A 24,923-nucleotide genomic window follows, 5' to 3' on the forward strand; every position below is an offset into this window, starting at 1 on the left:
TTAACTTGTCATGTATTATTTTGCAGCTGATTTGGATTCTTGAGAAGTAACAACCAAAGCCTTTTAAAAACTCCTATGATGGCCATAAAAGGTATAACAGTGCCTGTATTGGACTTTGCTGTGATGTTTCCTATCTTCCTGGATCACTTGATATAACTTTCAGTACTTTTTCAGCATTATGAACTGCTTCAGGCAACTCTGATCTATTATATACAGTAAATTAAGTAGGGCATTGTATCTGGCAGAAGGCACAGGTGTCGTTGTCCATCAAATCAACAGTATTGAAGGTCACTCTTGAAATCAGGACTTAAAGGATGTGTTGCAGTAAGAATACTTCTGTTAAGAAAGGGGAACAAGACTACAAGGCTATAATATGCACAGGAACACAGAAATTGGACTACGGAACAATGGTCAAAGGTGCTTTGGACTGTTGATGGATGGACAACGACACCTGTGCCTTCTGCCAGTTCTGTTATCAATTCTACGCTTGTCTTCTTTCAATTCCTTAAGGATATTATCTTCAAGTATTGCTTATTAGACAGCCTTTCATCCTTATTAGACAGCTTTTTGGGTCTTCTAGTCCTGGGTTTGTCAATTACAGATGATGATTCTCTAAGACTAAGTCTAAGACTTTTGCACAGCAGTGTACATCTCATATTCAAGGGGGTCCTGGATTGAAAACAAGAAGACCATCAATGGATCAAATTTACCACGTAACTCAAGAATTTGGTATTGCTGCAACCATAGTAGATATAACATACATGTACCATATACCAAATGACAATAATGCATTATACAGTATGCTCTTATAAAATGCATGTGTGTTTCAATATCACATAATTCAAACACATTTGAAAATATGCATCACGTTTTCCTGGTGCCACATATTCCTGCACAACCTGTATAACAATATCATTTTTTGACTGAATAATGCATCGCTCTAAACCAGCATACAATGTTTGTCTTTTTATACAGTTTTTTTTTTTTTTTCTGCAGCAAGCATAGACTGTGACACGTGGTGATGTCTTCTCAACTGATTAGGAGCTGTGTCTAATGTCAGGAATGTTTTCATGTGTGTGGAGTATTTCATAATTGAAGTTTCAGCGAGCAAGACTGTCACACCTGGTTGTCTGGAATGTTTTTTTCCCCCCATTAGAATTATTTGAGACATTTTAAGAGGGCCCAGAAAATGCTTGAACTGACGTGTGAACTCTTAAAGAAAATTAGTTATTGACACAATCTGAAACATGATGGTTACTTAGCAATGCTTATCTTGCAATGCAGTTCTCTGTAGTGTACATTTGACTCGTTCCTCCTATGAAGAAGGTCTGTTTGTTTTTGTGCTCTAACTACTTTAGTCAAAACAGATTATAAGAGAGACTTCTAATTATGACTTGAAAACTTGGAAAAATACTTAATGCTTCAAGTTAAAAATTTTAAAATCATATTTTTTTTGGTTTATTTTAAATTTCATAATATTTCTGATTAATTTAGCATTGTTATAGTATTAGGAAGAGTCTGTCTGTGTGGAGTTTCCGCGTGGGTTTTCTCCAGGTACTCCGGTTTCCTTCCACAGTCCAGACATGCTGGCTAGGTGGATTAGCCTCTCTAAATTGTCCCTTAGTTGCCCTGCGATGGACTGGCGTCCCATCCATGGTGTAGTCCCACCTTGTGCCCTGTGTCTGCCGGGTTAGTCTCCGGCTCACCACGACCCTCTGTAGGATTAAGCGGTTACAGATGATGGATGGATATAGTATTAGGTAGCCCTGTTTTTTACTTCACTGTGCTTGGTGTTAAATACCGATCTGAGAAGTGTAGGTAGATATACTGTATATAAAACATTTTCAAAATGTGTGACGGATTGTTTTATTATTGTAAGTTATGCAGGTGATATTATCTTAATGCACTAATATGTTGTTTTGTCCCCTGTGGCAAGGTGGGGGAATGGTGAGGAGTGGATGTGTGTGTGTTCACGGGTGTGAATGGTGATTGGCAAAAAAATAAAATAATAATAATAATCCTGCCTAAATGAGTCCTTGTCTGGAATGTGGCTGAGGCATAACTGGGGGATTGTCAATCAATTAAGCCTCAGCCACATGGCATAAAAGCTGACCTTCGTTCCAAGTAAGGAGGAGATGTCTGTCTGTCTGTCTGTGAGAAGCCTGTAAAGAGACCTGTGTGGTCCGAAAAGGTACGGTGTAAACTTGTTTGTGTAAAAACTAGTTTTGGTGACCAGTAAATGGCTTAGCCGTCCGGCTGATAGTGAGGGATTGAGGTAGGGTCAGTGGCAGAGGAAGAGAAAGATGGGCCCCGGTGCAGGACCTTATTGTGGGCACCGACCTTTATGTAATACTTTTATAAACATAAAACATGCCAAGTCAAGTGTTCAATATTTAACAATATTTTATTCTCAGAATGCTAGCATGTATGAAACGGTATATGACTACATGTAATAAGAAGCTTTTCTACTCACCTTCTTGAATTGCATTGGGCTTTGCCACACCCCTTAATACAAGTAACTTCATTATTCAGAAAGGTATACACATTTTACATTTCATGTGTTTACAGATGACTGCTTCAAAAGTGACAGGCAACAACAACAAAAAAAAAAGATTAAGAGAGCCAGCCACACAAATCATTTTTGTTTGTATGTTTTTCATTCCGGAATACAGAATAGCCGCTGGCTAAAATGTTTCTTTTGACTTTTGTAAGGAATTAGTGTTTACACATGCTGGTATAAATGGGTACTATGCAACACTAAACAGCTTTCAGCAACAAGGTCAGTTGACTCTTTAAAATTCAACCTCATGAGCCGAATTAAGTCTAGGGCTTGCTGGTCTGAGCCTTTAACTGCCTGTTGTACGTAACCTGCGCTTGTCTAACATTGAGCTGCACACGAACTGTAGCACTGAACAACAGCTCCCCAATTTTGCTTCACGCATGAAACAAAAGCAGTTTAACTTGTGATCAGCGATCATATGATCCATTTACTGAATGCAAGCTCAGTCAAGTTGAACTGGTAAATCATTAAAAACACACTCAACATTATTCCTGCTGACTAAACATCATGCAAACATCTCTTTTTAACTGTGAAGAGTAACGCCATTACTTCAAATGTTATTTGTACAGCCATTACTTATGAAAACAGAATTAATACATAGTTATGCACACAATTACAATTAAAAATACATTACCGGTAGAACAAGTACAACATTACAATTGGTATTTTTTTTACATAATGCCAATTATTTCTCTGGCAGTAGCAGCAATATTACTTTATTTAAAATAGTAGTATGTTTTATTTCAAATATTCAAACAGGCTGTACCAGTGAGAAGTAAATATTGTAAATGTGTTTTGTGTTTTTGGTGATGTATTTTTATAAAATCTCTGGATGTTTTGTACTGTTGTGTTGGCTGCACATGCAAAAGGCCTATGTTATTGTTGGTTTTGAGTCTAGAAACAAATCTACGTTGGAGTGTGTTTTTAAAGTTCTAAAGCAGCCTGCTTAAAGTGATTTGGCAAAGTAATGTGCGCACCATTTTGTTAATCCAATGCCACAATATTGGTAAAACACTAGCTTCAAAATTGAAATTGCATGTATAGTGCTAGTACTATACAATCTTAAATGACTTAAGTTTAGGAATTTGAACAACATAAATACACACATATAATTAAAGATGCTGCATTCCTGTCTAAAGGACAGAAGTTTCAGGGAATGTCTTACTGGTTGTCAAAAATGTATTATTTTTATGATTATTATTGTTATTATTAGTAGTAGTATCTGTAGTAGTAGTCATCGTAGTACCATAGGAATATTTATTTTATTATAGTATAGCTATTATGCATTACAAAAAAAGTGTTAGGGATACAGTAAATTGTTAGGGATGCCATTTCATCATTCTTTAAATATATACGATTCTCCCTCAATGTTGCTCCATTGCTGAAGAATGCAGGCAATGTGGTATGAATTATTTAGAACCAATTATAGATTAGCTCATATTTTTCTTGCTGTCTCCTTAAAGAGACTTTCACCACCTCACAATTTCACAATGATTAAGTGTGATGGTATACCATTTCCAAAACCAGAACCAAACTTTGTCGGGCTAAAATCTAAAATGTGTTTAATTTTATTCGCACTTATTATTTACATATTTAACGAAGTCCATTGTAGCAAATCTGTGCTACAGCACAGGAAGTGATTTCATACCAAGCAGAAGCTGCCATTTTACACTTCCTTAGAATTGTCTTTAAAATATCTGCATATTCCAAAACTGAAGTAAAAGAAAAAACTAATATCTCATGAGGTGAGGTATTAATAAGCCTTGGTTAACACTCTTAAAGTATGGTTAATAATGCATTACGCCCCTTTAAAGTTATTTGTGGTTTATTTATTCTGTACAAATGATGTTTGAAGATTCTGCACTGACCCAAACAAAGGCAATTTGCAATAACAATATAAAACTATTCCTATTTAGAAGCGTTGTGTGAGAATTGGGAACATACTTTTAGTAAATATGTTACTTAATGTGTTAATGACAACCAGTGTTTTGTGTTTCAGAAGGTCTGTTCCTGTGTTTGTTTGCCAAAAGAGGTTAGTCGGATGTGTACAATTCAAAGGAAGTATCTGACATTAACTGACAGCAGTAATGTGGTCATGAAAAGCGTTATTTTAGAAATATATATGCTTTTTTTTCTAGAAGTTTGTACACAAGTGTTAACTGTATAAAATAATAAACCAACTTTGGAGTGAACATCTTTTGATTCTATTTCATAGTTTTCTTAAATTATTTAATGTAAAAAAAAAAAAACACACACATTAAAGTGGATTTTCTGTAATATCTGTATTTTTGCAAGAATATTTTTTTTTTATAATTTTTGCTGTTGCAGACTGTTTTGCTGAACCTTTAATAACTATAACAGAATGCTAATTAACAGTTAAAGTCATCATTATAGGTGGCTGAGTGAATGATTCAGAAACATGACTGATGAAACATGAATGTACGCCTGTGTGGCAAAGTGGTTAACAGTGTGCAGGTGCAGGTGATCAATAAACAGACAGACAATTATAATCCAGGTGCAATGTTGTTTGTAATCCAATTGCCTGATGGCATAACAACAGTAAATAAGACAATGTTAACAGGCAATACAGTGGCGTGTATTGCTCTGTTTAAATCCACGGTTGGTTCCCAAATAATAAACAGTCCCGTTCTTATTCACCCACACGTAACACAAACACAAACACAAGACCACAGTGAGTGCTCGAGTGCTCGTAGTGAATATACAGTCCTTAATGAAACAAAGTGCAGTGATGTTGTCCGGGTTGGTGCTGGCCTTTGGCGACAGCTCTGGAGCGTGTTAGCCGTCTAAACAATAACAAACAGTATTTTCAGACAAGATAAAACAAACAAAACACTGATGATATATTTCATAACACTGGTCCTTCCGGATCGTTCCGTAACCATAACTGAAGGAACAGATTACGTCGCTTCGTCCCCTTTTTGTACCGTCATACATGACCCCTTGGTAAATGATTGTAGCCGCTCCTCCAATCCGCGGCTGCCACATCGTTTCCCTTCTGAGTCGATGCATTAGTGCACCGAAGCTCCGCCCCCTTTCTAGATGACCGACTTCCTTTTAACCCGAGGAATAAATCGTCAGGCCAAACAGTCCAGGGTACTCTGTTCCCGTTACTTAGCGCCCTCACAGGTTGAGAGGGAGATTTACCACTAAGAATCATTGTCTTTCTGTCATAGCCTGAAAAAGAATATTTCACAATATTTTTTGTCCCAACTACCAGTTGAAGTAGAATTCTTCAGAGTAATATTATAATCACTTTAGAAAACAATACAAATATTGGGACTATATTGGGGATGTATTGGATAGGATAAAGTAAACTAAGAATTATTTGATTTAATTGTTAACTTATGTACATAAATGCCTTAGTTTATTAAAATATGCACACAATTCTTTATTGTTTTTCACCACATCTTAAAAGTCTGTGCTTTGGTTAAAAAAAAGGAAAGGTTTCCATGTATAAAAATATTACTGATCTGCACCCAATGGTGGGACATATCAAGATAATTTTGTATACATGTCTTTTGCAACCAGAAATGGTGTCAAGAGAAAAAAACAAACAGAAAGCTTGTTTCTTCTAACAATTGCTTTAAGCAACAAATCTCCTAAAATCCCCAAACTCCCTTTACTGTCGAGTTCCCACTCTCTCACTTTCCTCATCTCCCTCTTAAAGGGAGAAAAGTCCTTCTTTAGGGCACGATAGGTTGTAGGCTGATGCTTAGCAACAACATTCCTGTGCCTTAAGTAGCTGTAAGCCCCTGGCTGAACCCTTTGATGTAACTGTCAGGGCAGATTTAGCACATTATCTATTTGTTCAGATGTATAAGGAGATAAAAAGGAGTTGTGTTTACACTTTTTTTCCAGCTGTAATTAAATTGTGTTCATGATGATTCTCAGAGAGATCAAAATGAAGAAAACAGGAATCAGCTGGGGCAAAGAGTGGAGCCACTTGTCAGACAAACACCTGACATCGCAGGAAATCTCCCTGTACAACCACAGTTTCAGCAGTGCTACGAAATGCTGTTGAATTTTCAGGTCACACGTAAACGGTTCCAGTGAGGCAGATAAAACTCACAGTCTCTCAAAATAATTAGCATCAAGTTGTAATCACGCGCATTCTTTCATTCTTTGGCATTTATTGTTAAAACATATTGTGTAAGATTGGTGCCTGATATACACTCCTAGAACAGATCTGTATTTCATAATGACATTTAAGAGAGAAATAATTTTCAGACAGTCTGGTCCCAGAGGTATAAGTACTGCTGAGGTATTCTCTGTAAAACCCATTATTATAGTTTTTTTGTTGTTCAGCTTGTAAATTATGCAGCATTATAATAAACTGTAGTGATAACTTGTAGTATATAAAGACAATAACGATTTGAGCATCTAGCATGCCCTGGGCCTGGCAAATTAAAACAATCCTCAACTTGATGAGCTGTCTTCACCGGATACTTCTGCAAGCATCTTAAATAGACTACACTGCAGCACCCCCATCTGCTCAGTGTAGGGAGTGCAGGTAACTGCAGCAGTTTAATTGGCACCATTACTTCATTCTTGGAACAAAGTGGAAGTATGTACATACTGTACAGTGTTAGTTTTGTGGAACATTGATGTTACACCCAAGCTTTGTACTAGGTTGTGTCGCGTTCGAAATTATAATTTGTATTGAGACACTTGGCCTTTAATGAAGAGGCAGTGTGCTGTGTTTATTCCCCTTCCTTAGTAATTCTGGTGGCTGCAGTAAAGGGTGACACATGAAGGCCTAATATGGTGATGGTGAAAGTATCTGTTAAGCTGATCTAACCATTGTCTCAGAACATCTAAGCAATCACTAGGAATAGGTGACAATGTGGAATATATATACAGCTAAATCAACCTGTGGAATTAACTCATTTTGCTTCATAAAGTCGAATGAAACCTGCTGAATAATGTTACGTTAACATATTTAATTGCATACCGCTTTGTATGCAATAATTTTTTTTTTCAAAAATTGAAAAATGTGAATTTTTTTTTATCTAACATGAAATATTATGGCTTCCGGTAGACTTTTGTGATATCATTTTGTAGTTTCTTAGATTACATTATGTTAAATAAAATATCTAAATTATGATATATATATATATATATATATATATATATATATATATATATATATATATATATTGTAATATAGCGGGTTGTGAGAGACGGCAGGGAGGGGGTTAAAACCTCCCTGCAAAGGAAAAAGAAAGAAAAACATGTGAGAATGCACAGTGTTGTATTGCTTTATTGTTTATTTAATTTTCTAATTGATTTGTTAATTGTTTTATTATTAATGATCATCCGCACCTGGGCTTTATTAGGGAATTAGACCCAGGTGCGGGAGTTTAAAAGGAGAGCAGGCAGTCTGCTCGGGGCTGCTGAGTAGAAGGAGGCAGGAGAGGTGCTCTGTCTCCGAGTAGCCAGAGAAGAAGTAAGTGCGGTGTGACACCAGTGTGTTTTTGTAAGGACGGGAAAACAGCTTAGCTGTCCCGTGTTAGGAAGGGTGTTCCTGGAAGTTGAGTTAGTGCTCCAAGAGGAGCTAGGTGTTTATTTTGCTTTTGTATTTTGTGTGTTTTGTTTACTTTTGTGTGTATTAAAAAAATAGCGCGTCAGCGCTTGAAAATCCATTTCAGTGTCCTGGGTTGTATTTTTAAAGGGGCAACGAACCCGAGTGGGTGAAGATCTTTTACAATATATATATATATATATAGTGGTAAAGTATGGGGTAGAATTGCAGACGGGCGATATAGTGGTCCCTGTATCGCTAGGAGCATACACCCCATGTACACCACAGTGGAGACAGAGAGATGTAGTTCAGAGAGATGCACTGAGGGCACCAAGCACCGTGGGCAACGAGTGCACTAAGCACAGTGTGCACCGGGCACTGCATGCACCGAGGCACCGAAGTACCACGGGCTGAGCGTGCACCAAGGTACCGAAGCACCGGGGGGCAGCTGAAGCAGCGGTACCTACCCTAACCATGTTCTCCCACACGAGAGAAGGCTGGAAAAAAACAACAACACTCACTCACAGGTTGCTGAGAAAAGATAGAAATAAAAAGGCTGGATCAGGAGTCACTGATTCTGTGAAAGCGGCAAGCCAGCTTTCAGCCTAAAGGCAAGGGGACTGCAGTAGACTCAAAGCTATTTTTCAAAATACGCTCAGATACCAACACAGAGGGTCTTACCTTAACTTCTTGAGAGGCAAAAAGAGAAACGGTTTCCGTGGAATGACAGCTTTAACCCCTCGGTAGGCGGGACAGAGTGCATCATCCCAGGAAGGGGTCTATGGGCAGCTCAGAAAATACAGACATGCTCAAATTTGTTGGTACCCCTCCACAAAAAACGAAGAATGCACAATTTTCTCTGAAATAACTTGAAACTGAAAAGTAATTGGCATCCACCATTGTTTATTCCATATTTAATAGAAATCAGACTTTGCTTTTGATTTTTTATTCAACAAAATATTGTAAATAAGAAAACAAATGAAAATGGCATGGACAAAAATGATGGGACCGCTAACCTAATATTTTGTTGCACAACCTTTAGAGGCAATCACTGCAATCAAACGTTTTCTGTAGCTCTCAATGAGACTTCTGCACCTGTTAACAGGTAGTTTGGCCCACTCTTCCTGAGCAAACAGCTCCAGCTGTCTCAGGTTTGATGGGTGCCTTCTCCAGACTGCAAGTTTCAGCTCTTTCCATAGATGTTCGATAGGATTCAGATCAGGACTCATAGAAGGCCACTTCAGAATAGTCCAATGTTTTGTTCTTATCCATTCTTGGGTGCTTTTAGCTGTGTGTTTTGGGTCATTATCCTGTTGGAGGACCCATGACCTGCGACTGAGACAGAGCTTTCTGACACTGAGCAGTACGTTTCGTTCCAGAATGCCTTGATAGTCTTGAGATTTCATTGTGCCCTGCACAGATTAAAGGCATCCTGTGCCAGACGCAGCAAAGCAGCCCCAAAACATAACCGAGCCTCCTGCATGTTTCACTGTAGGTATGGTGTTCTTTTCTTTGAAAGCTTCATTTTTTCGTCTGTGAACATAGAGCTGATGTGACTTGCCAAAAAGCTCCAGTTTTGACTCATCTGTCCAAAGGACATTCTCCCAGAAGGATTGTGGCTTGTCAATATGCATTTTAGCAAATTCCAGTCTGGCTTTTTTATGTTTTTCTTTCAAAAGTGGAGTCCTCCTGGGTCTTCTTCCATGGAGCCCACTTTCGCTCAAAAAGCGACGGATGGTGCGATCAGAAACTGACGTACCTTCACCTTGGAGTTCAGCTTGTATCTCTTTGGCAGTTATCCTTGGTTCTTTTTCTACCATTCACACTATCCTTCTGTTCAATCTGGGGTTGATTTTCCTCTTGCGGCCGCGCCCAGGGAGGTTGGCTACAGTTCCATGGACCTTAAACTTCTTAATAATATTTGCAACTGTTGTCACAGGAACATCAAGCTGCTTGGAGATGGTCTTGTAGCCTTTATCTTTACCATGCTTGTCTATTATTTTCTTTCTGATCTCCTCAGACAACTCTCTCCTTTGCTTTCTCTGGTCCATGTTCAGTGTGGTGCACACATTGATACCAAACAGCACAGTGACTACTTTTCTCCATTTAAATAGGCTGAATGACTGATTACAAGATTGGAGACATGTGTGATACTAATTAAAGAAACTAATTAGTTTGAAATAGCACTATAATCCAATTATTTATTATCTTTTCTAAGGGGTACCAACAAATATGTCCAGGCCATTTTAGAATATCTTCGTAGAATAAGCAATAATTCATCTCTATTCACAGCTTCTTTGCTTTATTTTATGACATACCAAAGGCATGCAAGTATACATGATAAAATAGCTTTTAATTTCATCACTTTTCAGGAGGAATGAAGCATTATTTCAATGAGCTGTAAGGGTACCAACAAATTTGAGCACGTCTGTACCTACCAATAGGCAGGCATATCCCATATGTAATGTTTTGGTGGTCATCTTTGAATTGAAAGGGAACTACATCTCCCAGAAGGCAATGGTCTAATGAGGCCAAATGGGTATAATAAATTAGTTAATTATACAGCTGGTTACAATTAACTAGTAAAACCTGGTATAAAAGACCAGTTCAAACTGTCCTTGGTTGGTGGTGTTAACTTGGGGTGTGGTTGCAGACACTGCTGAAGGAAACCAAGGAGAATTGGAGGCTATGTGGTCCAGTGGTTAAAGAAAAGGGCTTATAACCAGGAGGTCCCCGGTTCAAATCCCACCTCAGCCACTGGCTCATTGTGTGACCCTGAGCAAGTCACTTAACCTCCTTGTGCTCCGTCTTTCGGGTGAGATGTATTTGTAAGTGACTCTGCAGCTGATGCATAGTTCACACACCCTAGGATAAAGGCGTCTGCAAAATAAACAAATAATAATAATAATATGTAGCTAAACTGGATATACAAAGGTAAAACTAAAAATAGCCTTTTCGTTTAAGAAAGAGGGGAGCAGGAATTGGCCTTCTCCTTTTATAGTTAGGGACTAAACGGGTGAAATAACCCAAATTAAGGTAGAGCTCAGAGAGAGAGAGTTTTTTGTTTGAATTTTGTACACACAGTTTTGTTTGGTTTTTTTTTGCATTAAAGGGTCAGTCACCCTATTGCTGTGTTTTGAACTTCCAATAAAAGAACACGTATTCACTGCGTATTACGTGTCAGTAGTCTGCCTACAACCCGGAAACTGCGTGAGGATAGCACTTTAGCCACACTACCAAAAGGGAGTACTATCTCACAATATATTAATAGTTTAAAAGTTGGTTCATCAAAAAGTTTCAACATTATGTAACATTTTTATAATCTCTGCTATAAGAATGAATCATAGTAGCAGTCTCCAAACATTTTAAATTTTACAAAGTTAAAGCTGATAATTTGAGGGAGTAGTGAATGTTGGAGCTAATAAATTAATCCTTGAATAAGAAATAGCGGTGTTGCTGAAAATCTTTATAATGAGGGTGGAGTATAATCAAAACAATTCTATCCCATTGATCTCAGATTTAATAGCCTTGTATAGGGTTGTACATCCCATGGATTTCTCACAAAAAAGCTGCTAATAAAGCTCCCAGCTGCCAGATATTCCTGAACATCTAAGCTTTTAAGATTTAAGATGTGTGCGTCATTTGAATGAACAATACTATAGAAGTGTAATTAAATGATACCTTTTGTCAGGCTAACAATAGAGACTACACAGCTCACTGAGATCTTTGGCCCCAGTAAGCATTCTTCTTACTGTGGGTATTTCCATTCTTTACAATGTCATTGTGTTTGAAGTGGGGGTGATATCTCAATTTTATTTTAAAATGTCTAGATTCTGGGCAAACAGTTCATGTTAAAACATCTATTGTCACTTACCGTTACAGCCACAGTTTATTTGGACTAACGTATTGAGGGCAATCTTTGAAAACCTATATTAAAACTTGTTGTTTTTGTTTTTAAATAAAAGCAAACTTACATACATCTGTTGTTTACCAATTAATTCTGCCCAGTGTTACACAAAGTAGCCTCTGAGTGTTTCTAAAAAATACCCATACAGTACATTAGTAGTCTGTTCTGATGTTGGCCTTATAATACATAGAAAAGATGTGCATAAACAAGGGTGATGCATGCAGTTTCACTGCATCCAGTTCTTAAATTAATCAATGCAGACCGCCTAAACCAGCCTTTGGCTTTTGATTAAAGTCTTAAGGCCTGTGATCAAAACCGTGCATTGTCGGTTGGGTATATATAAAAAAAAAAGGTCTGATAACAGCTGGGATTTAAATTTAGTTTTTCTTTAACTTTGTTTCTGGGGGGATTCCTTTTATCAAGAACCTCCTTTCTCATATTGAGAATGGGTCATTGAATAAGCTGAAAAGGGAGAAAGAATATGGGAGGAAGTGGGAGGGGCGTGGAATTAATCTTCTGAGGAAATAAATGTTTGATCAGCAGGCAGAAGGGGATGGACATCTCTGATGTTGACAGCAGGCAACATTCTGACCACCGCGTGATTGACATTTCTGCCTCTCCAGTGGGAGGGCCAGTGTCCAGTGGTGCTCAGGCATCCTCTGCCTGTGGGTGGTAGTGTTAATAATGTGGCAACTGGAAAGATTAATTGTAGACAAGCAGCAGGATTACGAGGGGCTTTGTGGGTCCAAAAGGAACACTGGTGGGGAAGGCCTCTGATCTGTCAGGCTGAGAGGAAATTAGTCAGGGCAGACTGGAGCTGGCTTTAAAAATGGTATTTAGGATATTAAAGCCAAATGTCGAGAGGATATTGAAATAAGTAACAAGGAAACTACTGATATTTTCAAATGGCAATACCCTCCCTTTCTGAGTCTACCATAGCTGGCAGCAAAGACTTTATAAATCCACATTTCTTGGCCTTTTTGTTCACTGCACTTTTAATAACTGCAGCAGTTGTGAAATGTACAGTACATAGAAGTGCTTAGTTAGCCTTATTATATCTATGTGGAAATCTGAACAGACACACACACACAAAATATGTGTGTAGCTTATGTTTATGGTTCTCTCACTAAAGAATGGTCCTTGTAAAGGTCATCCCCGAAATGGAACTAGTACTTGAGGACTTGCCGTTTTATAAAGGCACAAGCCTTTTTTTATATAAATAATTCCATGCTGTTCCACTATTGTGTGTCAAACACTTTTGGAAATGTGTTCACTGAAAAAGCAAGTGTTTTGAGCAAGTGCAAAAACATTTTTCAGAAAGGAATACAACCATCTGAATGGAATAAATTAGTAAGATACACTGGGAACATTATTTGAACTGTTCGTTGATTACTGAAACTAAATTATTTCAAACCTTTACAATTGTTTTATCCAAAAACAAGGCCCTAAATGTTCACAACAATCAATTCCACGCAGGTTCACATTTTTGGGGAAGCATAAGCTGTTGTGTAAACCTATAATTAAGAGCTGATTTTTTTGGTCCAAGCACACACGCAAAGTGTTTTTCTCTTGCAAGGTATCGCATATCAGTGTATCATGATTGACTACTGTTTTGAAGAGCTGTGAACATAGAGGCGGGGTGTTTGGGCCTTAACAAAACAGTTGAGAAGCTTTAGCTATCCATTATGTCTGTGAACATAAATGATCCAAACCCCTTAGAGTCTATGTTTATTTCTTATCTAACAGTTAATCAATTTAACTTACTCAAATATATCCAAATGGAGACAGTTCCAGCTTTTAGAAGTGGCTTTGTGTTGAAACAGTAGAGCTGATGTTTGAAAGCAGTAGTTTCATGCCACCTGTTGGATTATCAACACATAGCAACTTAAAGTGTCAACCTCAGCAGTTAACTGACCTTCTCTTCACCTTTAACGTAGTTCATTGCTCAGCAGCAGTGAATGAGACCTTCCTCAGACTCCTCTTAAACAACAGGGGTCCAGCTAATCGGAGCCTGGACTGCTTTTCTCATCTTTCCTCTTCTTATGAAGCTAGGTAGTAATATACACTACAGGTCAAAAGTTTTAGAACACCCCCATTTTTCCAGTTTTCATTGAAATTTAAGCAGTTCAAGTCCAGTGAATAACCTGAAATGGTACAAAGGTAAGCAGTAAACCTTTACAAAAAGGTTTAAAAAGTTTTTAAAAAAAGTTTAGGTTACCAAAAACTGAAAAATAATGTACATTTCAGAGTTATACAAAAAGGCCTTTTTCAGGGAACAAGTAATGGGTTAACAACTTACAGCTGTTCTGCAGCAATGGAAGTAAATTAAGCCTTGAAAGTTGATGCTAACAATTCCTACAGGTGTCCCAACTTTTGTTGATTACTTACAAACCCTCTGTCTGTATAAAAGCAGTGTTGGAACAGATCGTGTTACTACACCCTCTTAAGCATTATTTGGAAAGTATTGTACTGCAGGAAGTAGTATATTGCTCTCATAATGGCGAGAAAAAGGCAATTAACAAAGGAAGACAGACAGACCATTATAACCCTTAAAAGTGTAGGTCTTTCCTTTAGAGAAATTGCAAAGAAAGCCAAGGTGTCAGTGAGTACAGTTTCCTACACCATCAAAAGGCACTTGGAAACTGGAGGAAACTCTGACAGGAAGAGGTCTGGCAGACCCAAAACCACAACAGAATCAGAAGACAAGTTTCTGAGAGTCAACAGCTTGCATGATAGTTGGCTCACAGGACAACAGCTTCAAGCACAGCTTAACACTGGTCGAAGTAAGCAAGTCTCAGTTTCAACTGTGAAGAGAAGACTTCGAGCTGCAGGTTTGACAGGTCGAGTGGCAGTAAGAAAGCCATTGCTAAGATGGCAAAATAAGAAAAAGAGGCTTGCCTGGGCCATGAAGCACCGCCAGTGGACTACTGAAGACTGGAAGAAGGTCTTATGGACCAATGAATCAAAATTTGAAATCTTCGGTTCATCACGCAGGGTTTTTGTACACCGTTGAGTAGGCGAAAGGATGGTTCCTCGGTGTGTGACACCAACTGTCAAACATGGAGGAGGAAGCGTGATGGTCTGGGGCTCTTTTGCTGGATCCAGAGTCGGCGACTTGCACAGAGTGAGTGGCACCCTGAACCAAAACTGCTACCACAGCATTTTGCAGCGCCATGCAATACCCTCTGGTATATGCCTAGTTAGTCAGGGGTTCATCATACAACAAGATAATGACCCAAAACATACCGCCAGGCTATGTCAGAACTACCTTAGAAGAAAAGAACAAGACGGTAGGCTTCAAATCATGGAATGGCCAGCACAGTCTCCAGACTTAAACCCCATCGAGCTGGTTTGGGATGAACTGGACAGAAGGGTGAAAGCAAAGCAACCTACAAGTGCAACACATTTGTGGGAACTTCTGCAACAGTGTTGGGAAGAACTTTCCGAACAATATTTGATTTCCATTGTAGAAAGAATACCACGAGGGTGTTATATCTGCAAAAGGTGGCTACTTTGATGAGTCAAAAATTTAGATTAAATTTTGTTAAACAAAACGATTCCATGATTTCTTTTTTATCTCCAATTGTTTATTTGTTCTATGCTTTAATTTCAGAGTACATTGAGACATTAAACTGCGTAAATTTCAATAAAAACTGGAAAAATGGAGGTGTTCTAAAACTTTTGACCGGCAGTGTAGTGATAAAAGAAGTAATGACATTCCACCATTTCCTGCCCTATTTACACTGCTTAAGAAACAAACTAACCAAAAATGGCCATTCAAATAGGAAATAATATATATTTTATTATACTTTTATTGATCCCTCTATAGTAAAGTGGAAACAAGAATAGGAATCAGTGGTGAATATTTTCAGAACATTTATTTCAGACTCAGTTGGCAAAAGGAGAAAAACACCTGTTCATTTTACAAGATTAGAACCAAACATATGACTAATACAATTCAAGGCCTTACTCAAGTAGTTTTGTTTCTTGTTTTGTAACATTAGCGGTGTATAAATGCTTTCCTTTGCTCTCATCACATTCCTGCATGCGCTCTTCTTCATTCTAGTAACATGGCATGGGGTGCCAAAGCCTCAAAACCTTAAGGAAAAACTTGGTATGGGTCATGAATATAATTATCTTAACTAATGTATTCTTCTTATTTAAATTAATGTGATATCATTTCAGTCATCACATCCTGGTGTCTTTTTAAAACTCAGAGGTTTAACTCTGTGGCCTCAATAGAGCTGTCAGAATCATGTCTTAACAGCTGGTACACCAGAGTGTTGCAATTAACCTGTCCCCTTGCAACACTCTGCCCCCAGTGGATGGAAGAAACAGCACATGTGTTCTGTGTGGCATTTCTTACTCATGTATTTCTTACATACACTGGTGCATAGGGGTGCCTGCTTCGGCCACTCTTGTTTACTGTACTTTTTCTGAAACTTTTGAAAAAATTGAACTGATTTGATCATAGAATACATAAGGGATAATACTTCAGTTTCAAAATTCTTTAATAATATATTGTACATTCAAGTAAAGTGTATCAATGAGCTGCAATATAAGTTATCTTTATTTTATGTAACTACACAGGAGTCCAGGGATCTGAGGTCTGTCTCTCCAGGGATGCCTTACACTCCTTTGCCTAGTGGGTCCAGGGATTCTAAAAGTCATAAAGGCAAGTATGTTAGTAACAAAACAAAGGTAAATTGCAGACCAAACCAAAAACAGTTCTGAATTATTGAAACACTGCATGGAGTAAGTTCCACCCAGCTATGGTGAACACTAAAGCTGTCTTGTGAAACAGTCTCTGGCAAACTGGAACCAGGAGCTGTTTAAATACATTATATATATATATAACATTTTCTCTGAATAATGGGTAATAGCCAAATTACGTGTATTCTTTGTACTCATTACGGATACTTGTTTATGCCTATACTCTGGCTGACCCCTAGAATACAAGTAAAGTCTCTATTTTGCCCTTGTCATCACAAGAAAATCAAATTTAATAATAATAATAAAAATGTATTAAAAAAAGCTTTAGTTTCAGTGAGCATGCAATAATTTTAGCTGTTAAATTTACTAAAGCCTTTGTAGGTGTTTTGAAGGCAACAATGACAGATAATAAGATCAGTAGCTTTCAGTAGATAAGTATAACAGTAAACAGTTGGTGATTAATATAATTTGATGTACCATTATTCATCAAGAAGTGATACAAGCTATTAAAATGCTGAATGAGAAACAAAGCACTGGAACCAGTTTTAACTTAAATACAGCTTCAGATAAGGTAATTATCTGTCTCAGAGCATCATTGGCAATCCTCTAAGTTATTATTATTGACACAGTTGTTAGGCATTCATCCCATTTTCCAGACACAGATTCGGTCTCATTGAGTTTTAAATTGATTGCTGAGGATGTTGTGGAGTAATTTATACAGCAACTTATCATAATTAGTTTTAGTTTGTAGTTGCCTTAATGTGTGATGCAGTTAGTGTTTCACAATTGATTTTGCTGTATATCCGCATGAACCTGTTTAATGTGTGCCACCCTGAGATCTGTTACAGATGGGCTGGTATTAATAAATTAATGTGGGATTCAATAAAACATATTTGCTGCAGATATAAAAATAAAGATTATTTTTCAAGTGGCTATGAATAAGACATCCTGAGAGAAATTATATTCTGATTATTGAGTGTATAAACAATTGCATCTGTGTGTTGTCTTCTCTGATTGATCTCATCATACTATGTACTACAACCCACCTCCCCCCCCCTTCTCAGACATCGCATATCATATTACATAATAATCAACAATGCTCAACAAGCATTACAATGACACATTAGGACTCTGAAACAATAAAACCATTGTTAAATAAACATTAAAACACTGTATTGTCACTTTCTTAGTGAAAGTCAGGGCCAGAAATTGTTTTTTTTTCCTGTAGTTCTGGTGTTCACCCTACCCACTTCCCAACTGCCGTATTGACTTCCCAAATTCACAACCTTAGAATGTACTTTTTGAATGGAAACTGTAATTTTCAAACTAGGAATGTGAATGCAAGGAGTGTTAAAGCTAGGCCTAATGCATTAGTGCAAGATAGTTCCAGCTCTAAATAGAATAGACGGGTTGTGTTCTTCGGTTTTGAGAAAGTGATGTACATGGTTTGGTACCCCTGCCTGTGCATTCTCAGTAACAGCAGGTGTGATGTCACATACATTAGGTTTGAGGGGGAGGTGCCTGCAGAAAAGTAGGAACCAAGAAGTCTCTGGAGAGAGATAGTGCGCTGATAAAACTGAAAGGGACTGTGCTTTAGGGTAAGCTGCTGTCATCCTCTGAATTTTCAAAGTGAAGGCATGGACTCATGATCAGAGAGTGGTGTCAGAGTCCACATGGCTTTCCAGTTGAAGGAGGGAGGAATTGAAGTAAGTTTAAAACAGAATGGGCAGGAAAGGGACATTGTGTGTTTTATTTAGGTAAGAGTGAAATGAGCACAGTATGGTAGATGTATTGATGAACTACAAAAATAGGTGATGTGGTTTGCCAAAAGGGTGAAATGGATTAAACATCTCATTTCAGGTAAATGCACATTTGAAATGAATACATGTGAGGCGAGTGAGTAATAATGGAATGTCCAGACAGCAATTTACGTGCAACCAAATAAAATTTGTTTTATTAATATTATTAGTTACACGATAAAATAAAAGAAAACGAAAAAGAATGGCATGAGGGAGGGGGTGCTGGAATATTAATAAAAAGAAGGGTTTGGATACTCCTTAGTCCTCTTCACAATATCCCCGGACATAACAGGGATAAAACAGAAAAGAAAACGTTAATGAGTATTCCACCCCCGTGCTAACAAAATAAAAACAAAACAACGCTTAAAGTCTCCCTCAGGCCTATTCACCCCGCCTATGCTTTCCAGGACCAACCCCGAACACAGTAGCACGTTCCCTTTAGTATGCAACGCCCCGCCCCTGTAGTCAGTGGAACACCAATCCCAAACTGACCTTACAACTCACTTGACTCCAGTGGCCGGAATTTACATACTCGCACTTCCGCCCCACACCAAGGTGATGCCCCTCATAAAGATGACTTTCGTCATGGTCACGAGACCTTGGTAAGGGAAGTCCCGAGTTGGTTTGATGCCTTCTACTGTCGGGAGGCTGAATTACAGACCAAAACCCCTTTGACTCATCACAATACATAATTCTGTATTGATACTACTCACCATAAATAAGTACCTACAAACATAATAATATAAATCTCCCCAAGGAAAGGAAAATGGATGAAAAAGCATCTGCATTTCATTTTACAGGTTTCTCTTACTGTAGAAGGCATGCGCTGAAATCTTTGTCTACTTGACAGGTGGATGCATTATATGATAGGCAATACAATTATTGGGCTACCACAATGTTTCATAGAGGGTGCTGTAGCCAACACTACTCAATGTGGCCACCTTTCAGAGAACATCTCTTGCCAAAGGTTATCCATCCATTCTAGTTTGGGCAGGCTTTTCAACAATAGCAGGGTCTTTTATAACCTTCCTCTACATATGTAATCCAAACTATCCAAATTCTGTTTTTTTTTCACAAAATGATCGCTCATAAAATTGGTTTGGACATTCGTCATGAATCAAGCTGAAGGCCTTTGGCTAAGCTAAACGTTCCTCTTTCACAAGCCACATTTCTTTAAGTTTTAATTATATTATTCTTGGAGAAATTCCAGCTGTGGTGTGAGTGTGTGTGTGTGTATATATAATATATATATATATATATATATATATATATATATATATATATAATGACTGAGTTTCCACTACTCTGGTTCATTGCCCTTTTAAAAATAGACCCAGGACACAGAAACTTGATGTTTTGAAAGCACTTACGCGCTTAGATTTTTAATAATACAAAATAAACAAATCGAAAACAAACACCTAGCTCTTTTTTTGAGCACTAACTAACAGAGAAACAGGAATCTAACTAACTAACAAACAGGACAGCTAAGCTGTTTACCTGTTAAAACAAAGTCAAACAAAACACACAGCTTTTAAACAAATAACACGAAAAGGCTTTACACAGTACCTTTGTCTTTCAATACGCTTGAGCACACTATCAAGCAGGCTTCTTCACACAAAGCAGCCCAGAACAGACTGTCTGCATGCTTTTTAAACCCTGCACCTGGCACTAATTTACAATCATTACCAGGTGCGGGTGATAATTAAACAATTAAACAATAATGAAAACAAATTAAGGCTTCTCAGCCTGTGTCCTTCTGGGAGGTGTAGTCCTGTTTCCCCCCCTCAGACTCAGACTACACTTTCTCACTATATATATATATATATATATATATATATATATATATATATATATATATATATATATATATATATATATATATTAAATGGCACAGAAATGTGTTTCTAGCCCCCAGAGTAGAGCCAGCTTCGAAGACAAAGCTCTATTGAATACGCCCCAGGGACTTCTCACTTTTTTTTTGCAGTTTGTTTTTATTGCTCTGTGGTTGATTTGCAGCAATCTGAAATTTTCAAACAGCAAACTATTTACAGGCTTACTGGAACAAATAAACAAACATCTGGAACCATTCAGAGCATTTAATTAAAATGTTAAATTTTTGCCAAAAATTGAAAAATCATGAACAATTGCCTGTCTTGCAAACTCCGAGAGGCCAGATGACAAAGCTGTGGGTGTTAGGCACTGACTTGTATAACACAGTGGAATTCACTGATCTTTACACCTGCTGGTAATTTTGTTATTCCATTAACATATGCATCTGGAACATTGTCACTTAGTTAGCAAACTTGTCTCTGACAAAGCATGTCCTCTGCAGCAGCCTATCACCATAGAAAAGCTCTCAGTCTATTTATCTCTAAAACTAAAAAAAATACATGTCTACACTTCAGAATCAATGACTTTAAAACAGAAACCACAGACCATTTAAACAACAGATATAACATTCAAAGGGAATGTCTACCTAGCACCTCACACTTCAAAGGTTATTAAAGAAAGCTGACTTTGTTTACAAACAGTGCCACAACTTTCTTCTTTTTTTTTGCCCTGCCTTTTTTAGACTATAGAATGTTCTTGTGAATTCAGAGGAAAAACACATACAACATATTCAGGTGTACTATGTTAGCAGTGACCAAGTATTTACTTTAATGAAGTCATTATTCTAGGGCTGTATTAACACATCTCATCCTTTCTTAATCCTGGGAATGCATTTGAGAGTCAGTAACAAACCCAATATGCCACCTTGTAAAACTGCTGCATATGCCATTTCTCACAGTGTTACAATGTCCAGGGAGGCCAACAAGTAGTTTTAATACAGTTGAATAAAATTAATTGTGGTAAGCTCTAGTATTTCCTCTACAAGGCATAACTCCAAAACCTCACAGAGTGCACATGATCTTTGTGAGGCTCTGCCATTTTGTGAAACTGCCATTGGCATCCATGTGTAGTCTATCAGGGTATAGCACAGGCTAACACCAAAACTCCACTCCACCCTGCTGTCAGTCCTCCTTAGGCTGAAGTTATTTTGAGTGAAGTCAGACAGCTTTTTTTTAGTGTGTCAACTCCTTAAATAAAAAGCTTATAAGAACACATCCAATGTGTATCAGTAATGTAAAATAAACAAACATTTTTCATTTTCAAATGACTCGGTGCTCCTATTAGACAAGCATAAGATGCGATAATGAAAATGAAAAATTCAGTATTTTTTCACAACCAGTACATTTTCTATATCAAATAATATCCAAGCCCTGCTTAGATTTATCCAACTAGATATCCTGCAGCTACTTGGCCTCTTAGATTAAAGCACTGCCAAGGCAAAAACATTTTTGCTACGGTAATATGTGAATTTTATATTGTAATAATTCAGAACTGCAAATGGATTAGTGATGTACCCCCAACAGTAGAATAACCTTCTGGGACTGTTTACTTACTTGTACAAAAATTTGGACCGTCTAAATGTGACAGGAACAAATGCAATCATCAAGCAGCCCAGTCCTGGGATTTAATATGTTTCTCATTTTTTATAGTAATGGACCATCCAACTATCCATCCTGCAGATTTTCAGTCTTTCAATATTACAAAATACTTTCCTATCTTGGCTTGCCGTGCTACATTTGCGCTTCTATGACACATCTTTGGCTGATTAAGGCCTCATCAGAAGGACGACTGATTGTGAAACACCATTTTTAGATTTTGTTGCCTGATATCAACCACTATTGGTAAGTCAAGTAGGCAAACATTTCACCTGATGGCTTCCTCAGTGTTTTATCCCCCAATTTAATAAATCAGGATTCATATTATCCAAGTAGAAAATCCTTATGTTTTCATATAAAGTATTTTTTCCAGTAACTAGCACAAGAAAATACACAGACTTGTATTTAAACACATATGTTCTTTATACCAGCATGTTTTTTTTTTTTTAACATAACCAGGAAGAACTTAAAAATCAATCAGATTTTGTTATTGCCCAGTTTGTCCATCTATTATTTGAAGTCTTGAAGGTTTGTTGGGTTTGTTTCTCATAGATTCCATTCCAAAAGGAAAAACATATTGAAGGCATTTACGTGCCTTACTAGACATTCCATTATAAGTTATAATGATTATACCGGTGCAATCTGTCCCCAGATAAACATTATTTTAAAACAAAAGACTGAACTAAGATTAGTAGTACCTTAAAAGCATTTCTTTGTTAACCATTGTCACATTAATCAAGAATTAATTCCAAAACTGTTGACATTTGTACATCTGCTATTAAGATACAGTCATCCAAAGTCTAAATCAAAGGTTGTCAACTTTTATGATTTCTTAAAAGGCAGTTTGGGGTAACTTACATGTCTCACCAAAGAATATTTTAAGCTAAAATGGCACAGTAATATTGGTAATACCGCGTAGAGCCGTGTATCTATTGTATTTACTGCATTTTTGCTTGTTAAGTAGTGTAATCACACTCTGTTGAGAACATTTAGTTTACTGATATTCTCATTATTCTCAATAAAAGTTTGTTTTGATTGGTTTATTAGTTGTTCATAAACTTTTTTGGCTATTGTTAAGTAAGCCAACAACAGTTCTAGATTGGTGTGATGAACTTCAAACTTTATATTTAGTGAAAATAGATTTTAAAAACATCTAATGAGTTGAAGATTTGTGAAAAGGGACCTATATTTAAAAAGATTGTTTACTGTAAAAACCTTTATTGTACAAGATACATGCTGTAACAAGTAGACACTGGTCTATGGCATTTATCCCATTTGTGAGCAAGACCTTTATAGTGCCACAATAAACATGGCATCCTGTAGATAGCTGTCACATGTCCAAAGTAATGAATGTGAGGTGTTGCACAAGTTTGTAGACTGATGAGGTGTTTAGGACAAATTTGAAATTCAAGGAAAAGAGTAATAATGAGCTCTCATAAAAATAAATAACCATGCTGCTAAATAGACTGCAGATCAGTTGCACCTTGAGGCTTTCCTCAGATTTTATGCCAGGAGTGAAATGTGCTAATAGAACTCAAGATTGTGTGCCAGCTGTGTGACACGCTAATGAGTGTGTGTGTGTGTGTGTGTGTGTGTGTGTGTGTGTACATACACAAGGCCGGCACTGTAAATATGTTGCGTCCTATTTACAGGGCCGGGTATGTAAAATACAATGTGAATATCACAGTCATTTAATCGCTATAGTGAAAATAAGTCATATTGAAGTCATATAAATAATAATAAAAATGTTCAGCTGCTGCATCATTTAAAATAAAATGCATTCTACGTCCATAGAGCTCAGTCAGGCGTTACCTGACGACCCAGCTTTATGGCCAGAAAAAATAAGTGACGACCAAAGATGTGAACGAGGCAAAACAGGTCCCAAACAAATACTGGATATTGAATTTCCCCAAAATAATGATACAGTTCCCTGACGCTTTACAAAGGAGAGCTATTCATCTTAAAAATGGCAACAAAGTTCTCAGATTGTGGCATGTGTATTCCGAGTCGGCAGATAAAATATTGTGCTTTTGTTGTGCTCTTTTTGGAAAACGGGATAATGCTATTTCGAAGGATGGCTTCAATTATTATTATTTATTTATTAGCAGACGCCCTTATCCAGGGCGACTTACAATTGTTACAAGATATCACATTATTTTTTTTACATACAATTAGCCATTTATACAGTTGTTTTTTTTTTTTGTTTTTTTTTACTGGAGCAATCTAGGTAAAGTACCTTGCTCAAGGGTACAGCAGCAGTGTCCCCTACCAGGGATTGAACCCATGACCCTCCGGTCAAGAGTCCAGAGCCCTAACCACTACTCCACACTGCTTTCAATGCGTGGAAGCGCCTTCATTCAAGCCTCAAAGAACATGAACACTCGCCTGCACATTTGCACTGCATGGAGGTGTGGCGCAGCCTAAAAACAGGAATTAGTGATAATAAAACTGTGGACAGTATCAACATGGAGTTAATCGATATGGGAAGGAATTATTGGAGATCTGTTCTAATGAGAATCGTTAACATAGTTTGTCATTTGGCAGAACGGAATCTGGCCTTTCGTGGAACTACAGAAAAACTACATGATTCTACCATTTCCTTGGTCAAGTTGAACTTCTGGCAAAATTTGACCCTGTAATGAACGAACACCTGAGGCAAATCGAGAAAAGAGAAATCGCAGATCATTACCTCAGCAAAGATATCCAAAATGAATTGATTGCTAGAATGGGAAAGCACATCCTTCATTCCATTGCCGAAAGGGTTCATCGTGCAAAATATTTTGGTGTGATAATGGACAGCACACCTGACACTAGCCACACTGTGCAACTGTCAGTTACACTGCACAGTGTCAACTGTGAGTTATCTGTTGGTGCTTCAGTTACTTACTGTGAGGACATTACTGGTGAGGCGCTATGT

The 24,923-nt window shown here is 37.5% G+C and overlaps 1 protein-coding gene across 1 annotated transcript in view; it reads left to right on the plus strand.

Moving 5' to 3' along the window:
• The window catches only part of LOC117414928 (leucine-rich melanocyte differentiation-associated protein-like), a 341,523-nt gene that overhangs the window by 288,504 nt on the left and 28,096 nt on the right, over nt 1-24,923 (plus strand). Inside the window, exon 6 of the mRNA XM_059026370.1 lies at nt 16,600-16,684. Within this exon, the coding sequence (XP_058882353.1) occupies nt 16,600-16,684 (85 nt within the window). The remainder of the gene's footprint in view (nt 1-16,599; nt 16,685-24,923) is intronic.

Source organism: Acipenser ruthenus, chromosome 7 (genome assembly GCF_902713425.1).
Source record: "Acipenser ruthenus chromosome 7, fAciRut3.2 maternal haplotype, whole genome shotgun sequence".
In the NCBI taxonomy this organism is placed as follows: domain Eukaryota; kingdom Metazoa; phylum Chordata; class Actinopteri; order Acipenseriformes; family Acipenseridae; genus Acipenser; species Acipenser ruthenus.